Here is a 6000-nt window from a genome sequence, read left to right as displayed (position 1 = left end):
TCTGTAAACATGTAATGCATTAGTAGATTAATTTCCCATTAGACAAATGAATGACATAGGATGCAGCATGCTACAGAAGATGAACCGCACATCAGATGCAGAAAAACTCTAATCACAATTAAAATAGTCAAGTAAACATTATCTGAGTCAGAACCAAGCTACAGTAGGATAGCTCTTCACCATGCTGCTAGGTTTGAAGTGTAGCCTATATGCCAGGGCTTAATGCCTGCATTAAAGTTACCCTGGTTACTGAGGACTCCCATTCAATCACCTGAAATTTGTTCTCTCTGCGGTGGAGAACTGTCTTGTTTATTACAGAGTTGGGTTTTGATAAAATGACCCAGAATACAGACACAGATACCTGAACCAGTGTATTTAAAATGGAAATTAAAAAAAGAGAAACAAAAAGCTCTCGATCCATGTCTTCAACATCAGCAGTGTGACAAGGAGCACAGTAACCAGAGATGCAGCAAAATTGCCATGATACTGATAATACAGAAATACTTACTATAGCATGATGATAAATCACAATATTGCTAACTACGCTGAGACAAACAGCATATAAGGATGAACAAAATATAATGACATAGTTTTAGCATCATCATTTTTCTAAAGTGGCACAGTCATTTGGAAGGACAATCTGAATCACATATAGTTCTAACCATTACATGAAATAAAGGGTAATAGTCAATTAAATCTGCTCTTCTGCAAGATTCACTATACTCTGGATACATGAACATAACCATACAAGTCTTCAGGTTACATCAGGTCAATCAGAACAGTCAACTGATATAAGCAGTCTTGGGAAGAGTTTAGAAAACTAAACACCACAACAGGCCTGCAGTATATGCAGTCCTTAGCTTATGTAAAGTATACTGCCCTTAAAGAAAGTATGTTCATTGGTATCAACAGAGGTCCAGGATGATTGGTTTTAAATGCTTTGTAAACTACAGATACAATTGACAGAAGGATGGAGATTCAGAACCGCATGTTAAGTAATTTGGAGGATATATGTGTTATGTGCTTGGATTTTTCCTAACCTCTTCATCCCAATCAAAATCTAATGTAGCATCATCTAGCTCTGCTATCGAGAAGAGAGATTTCTGTGTGACGGCACTGGCTTTACTAGCATTTCCCAATGCAAAACTCTTCCTTCTGCTAGGATTGCTCACATGCACCTTCAGCAATGGGCTATGGCTTTCCTTGTTAGTGTCAATCTTAATGGTTTCCAATTTTGACTCAGGACGTGATGCAAAGGAGAATGTCGACGGTTTGGCTAATGTGGTGGAGCGCACCTTCCCTGTGCTTGGGCCACCAAGCTTCTCCTCTCCCTCCCTTTTCTTTTCAGTGGGCGGAGATGACACAGCATCAAAACTGACGTCAGAGCGTATTGTTGCACTTCCTCTAATCTTTTTCCCCAAGGCCTGACTCTGTTGCTCTTCTCTCCCTTTATTATCAACTGATCGTTTTTCCAAACTGTTTTTTCCTAAGCGAGTCAATGTCATCTTGCATTTCTCAGGGGGGCAGCATTCTTCTGGTAGCTGCTCTCCCTGGAGCTGCTCTCCAGGCTTAAAAATAGTCTCACTCTGAAAAAGAGAAAATTCTTCATTTTTCTTCTCTGTAGAATGATCAAGTTTTGTCCTTGGTCTGAAAGAGAATTTAGCTAGTTTAGCTGCTGGAGGACTTTCACCGTCAAGGATTTCTGGCTCATGGGAACTTACTACCTTTGTTTCCTTCACGACTTGACCTTTACTTTGTTTTCTCATGGAAATTGTTGCAGTTTTTGCTGCTACAGATACGCTTTTCTTTTCCTCCCCTAGCACAGAATCTGCATCACTTGAAAGATCTGACAGGCCAGACGCAGGCAATACTGAAGGAAGGGCCTTTGCCTCGGGGTCCTGTGTACTTGTAAAGAATCCACGTGATTTCTTTGTGTGCAGTCTCTGCCAGCTTTTAGACACCCGTTGCGTAATAACTGAATCCTGCACACTAGCACTTGGTGATGCCGGATCTTGAATATTTGCTTCTGAAGAAAAACAGTTGTCTTCTTCAGGCCTTTTCCTGCTTATCTTGGAAACTTTGTCCTGTTCCAAAGAATCATGTAGATTCACAGTTGTTAGTGACTCTCTCATTCCATTTCCCTTCCTTGGTATTGAAGCACTTCTTTCTTCAGAACAGGATGTTTTACACAGGGTTTTTGAAGCCAAGTTATTTGGAGATATCTTGGGCACTGGAGACTTCTTCTGAAAAGTTTCTTCAGCCTCAGTGTTGCTCTCTTCCAGGCTGTCAAACCATGCCAGGCTGCCATCATCACCTCTCTTACTATGTTTCATCAAGTGTTTTGTATTTTTGTTATTACCATGTGCTGGGTTGCACAAGGGTTCTAGATGTATATCCTCTTCACAGATGCTTTCAGGCAAAGAAGGCTGTGGACTGGAGTTATTCTCTTGTGGATTTGAAGGTTCTGACTGAGACATTTGCTTTGACTGCCCAAATGTATCCTTGTTCAAGCATCTTGTAGTAGTACTGAAACTTGTCTCTTCAGGCTGCAGCTGGCATGAATTTTCCTTTTGTAATCTATGGAATGAAAAAAAAATAGGCAATAGTAATTTATTTTTCTTTTTTTTTCTTTCTTTATTGCATTAGTGATGCTTAATATGTATGAATGGTGAAAAGCTACAAATAATGTAGGTCACAAAAGTGCATTATTAAGTTTCACATATAGCTCCGAGAGCTGGTGGTGCAGTCAGTGATCTTTCAGCAGCTTCCACAGTAAGTGGAAGAATTTAGTGTCCCCAGTAGAAGATAGGCAGATGGACAGAGAAAGCAACTGCCTAAACTTAATTTCCTTGGGAAACCAAACAGAAACCCCCCCCAAACAGCTTTGCATTACTTACACCCATTGCTAGAGTCCCTTAGGCATTACATATTCTGTAAGTATATCTTCTAGAACAGGAACCTCATTAGATTTCATCCTGACCAAGGCAAAGCCTCAAACAAGTTATCAGAATGGAAAATCTAAGTATTACTCGGAATAGTGGTTGCTGGTGGTTTTCTCTCACAATCACTATGGACTCAACATGTCAAAAACTTCACATGATAGAGTGAAACCTTCTCAGATCACCTATAAAACTTAATTACACTGCCTGTGGCTATTAATATTCTCAGGGCCCTTCAAAACAACAGAGGTGCTAGAATGAGGGTTCCCTTCAATCTCAGTACAGCTGATATTCTGTCTATTGTACCTAAACATATAATTTCCAAGGGAGACAGCATTCTACTTTTTGCTAAATAGTGATTCTAACCATGAATGAAGAACAGCTACATTCTGTCCCCAAAGTGACTGCATTACTGTAAGTGAAACGATTCCTATGCATTATAAAGAGTTCCTCTGCTATATGAGAGAGAAAACACTATATTGACATGTATGTTTTAGAATCATCATTATCATTATTTACGAATATGCTTATTCTTAAAATTTTGATGGGAAGTAGCAGAAATTATCTGACTCATCAAGAAGGGCTGAAAGATACATGCTTGTTTTATTGAAATATAGTTTAGAGGAATGCATGGGACAAGTCTAATACAGAATAGGTTGTTTTAAAGAGGACATTCATTTAGTATTCTCTAAGCTGCTTAAGAGGGGGAAGAAGAAATCAGCTTAATTTGCAGCACAGGGGATTCAGTGGGATATTGGGAAAACGTTTATGAGCATTAGGATGGAGCAATAATGGAACAGACTACCCAATGGCAATGGAAAATCCTCTTCATTAGAAAGCCTTTATAGCAGATAACACAAGCCCCTGCCAGGAAGGTCAAACACAGACCTGATCCTGTCTTTGTATTTGATCTCCCATCCCATCCTACATTTCTATGATCCCTTATGAACATCTCTGTTTTAAAACTAGCTTTTGTCTGCCTGTTGGAGATACCCCACTTTCACTTGCTTTTATTGCCTCTGTAGTTATTTAAGATGTCCTTACTATGAGTTACAAAATAAGTCTGAAAAATATTTAAAGGAAAAAGTGTATCTTCCCAGCTGTTTTCCATTAGCTTCAATAACATTAATCTTTTGTCTTCCTTTAACAATAAGAAAGTATGAGTTTCTTTAGAGCCTAATCTCATTTCAGGAAACAAATGTTATTTTTTTGTTATTTTGTTTCCTTCCAATCCTAGTGTTTTCTTCTCAGCCTCAGTACATGAAAAGTTTTCTATTAATACCAGCAAACAGACTTTCTAGAGATTATTGCAGTGAGCTGAAAACTAGAGAAGAGACAGTGAAAATTCCAGTGTGTAAAAAAGAAAAATCACCCAAAAGAACAGAACTTTGATTCAGGCTTATATTCTCCATTAACAGAAAGGGAAGGATCCTGACAGCCCAACACAAAATTAGGCTTAAAAAATACGAAGCAGATCTGCTGTATTTTACGAAGCAAGTAACAAAAGGTTATATAAAATTATTTGCTCAGCTACAAAATCTGGCATTTTGACCCTAAGAAGCTCCGCTGAAACTTATCTGAGCATAGAATTGAGATATGAGTTGGGAACTGATTAAAGTGTTCTCACATTCTTTGTAAATTCCATGACCCAGAGGGAGAAATGATCTTGTGATGATCTCAGAGTGCTACTTTAAAACAATCTCCCTGCTTATCCATGTCCTCTAAAGAACAAGTCCCTTCCCAATGTCAGATGCTATTTTTAGACCTTCTGCAGATATTATTGTCAAACAATTCTTTTTTGCTATTGAATTATTTTGTTACTTTGCATATTATAACCTGTCAAGTCTTTGTAGCTCTTTCTGTAGAAGATCTTGCAGCCCCAGTCGCTCCAATATGAGTTCACACTGTGTTCGGTACTGCGCCATTGGATTTTCTGGAAATGAGGTGTGTAAGGCATTGATGCCTCCGAGAAGTGCACCCCCCTATGTCACCAAAGAGAGAGAGAAAAAAATAGGAATCCATCTTTATTATTCAGCACCAAATTTAAACAGCAGAGACCATTTTATACAAAATTCTCCCTTAGATATTTTAAAGCTTAAGGTAGCAAATATTTACTGAGTAACTGTATTCACACAAATCTTATTAGGTCTGCTCACACAGGCAAAGCTGCTCATACACATAAAGCAATTATAAGATCAAGCCTGCAGTTTACTTGTACTGGTTTATTTTTATTTCTACAAAAAATGGAAAGTCCACCCAAGGCTTGAGAACTTAATAACTAAAAATGGAAATTAGCATTAAAGAAGTTTTCCAAATACCTTGTAAAAATTCTGCTCATGTGAGCACTTTTATAACTGAGGAAGTTCTGACCGCTAAAAGTTTTCATTAGCTTTGCCTAGTTATTTAAATGGAAAGACCTGGGTATTAAGGCTTGTCAACACAGGGTAAATTGACCAGCAAAAATATTTCTGAATAGCTCTTTAAGAGTAACTAACTATTTGGGAATAATTCCAGAGAGCAAGTGATTTTAATCTGGAATAATTTTGCTGTGTCTTGTGAAAATGAAGCAGTTTTTATTTCGAACAGAGCATCTGCACAGTGATTTGTTCCACAACAAATAATCTAGAATAGCTCTGTAGTTAATTGCTCTTTAGAAAAAAAAAACCACACCACAAACTCTCTGTTTTGCCACAGATTAGCTAGAATTTACCACTCCTGTCTAACCTATAAAGCTCAGTACAACTAATGAACAAGATGCGTATCAAGTGCCATGAGAGTAATAGCAAAAGTCAACGGAGTCTCTAGAACCAGAAATTGCTACATATGGCATCACATGGACCACACATTTTTAATTTGTGGCAATTTCTGGTTCTTCCATTTTAAATTTTTGAAATTTTGTATTAAAAAAAATTTACATTGAAAAAACGTCATTCTGGTGGCTAATTAAAGCCGTCTAAAACTACACAGTGCTGAAACTAAGGCTGTCCATGCAACCATTAATGCATCCCACTGAAGTTATCACTTGTTGGGTTTTTTTGCATATCACTTCAGGAACATGATA

At 37.9% G+C, this 6000-nt stretch overlaps 1 protein-coding gene across 1 annotated transcript in view; it reads right to left on the bottom strand.

Annotated features, from left to right (window-relative positions):
- Nucleotides 1-358: 358 nt before the first annotated feature.
- MCM9 (minichromosome maintenance 9 homologous recombination repair factor) overlaps nucleotides 359-6000 on the bottom strand; it is a 50364-nt gene continuing 44722 nt past the window's right edge. Inside the window, exons 12-13 of the mRNA XM_052781224.1 lie at nucleotides 4776-4921; nucleotides 359-2577 (exon numbers count right to left, since the gene is read on the bottom strand). Coding sequence (XP_052637184.1) covers nucleotides 1017-2577; nucleotides 4776-4921 — 1707 coding nt within the window. The 3' untranslated portion in view covers nucleotides 359-1016. The remainder of the gene's footprint in view (nucleotides 2578-4775; nucleotides 4922-6000) is intronic.

The sequence above is a fragment of the Harpia harpyja genome, chromosome 3, assembly GCF_026419915.1.
Source record: "Harpia harpyja isolate bHarHar1 chromosome 3, bHarHar1 primary haplotype, whole genome shotgun sequence".
In the NCBI taxonomy this organism is placed as follows: Eukaryota; Metazoa; Chordata; class Aves; order Accipitriformes; family Accipitridae; genus Harpia; species Harpia harpyja.
The sequence above is the reverse complement of the archived record's forward strand: the minus strand, read 5'-3'. Positions and strand labels throughout refer to the sequence as shown.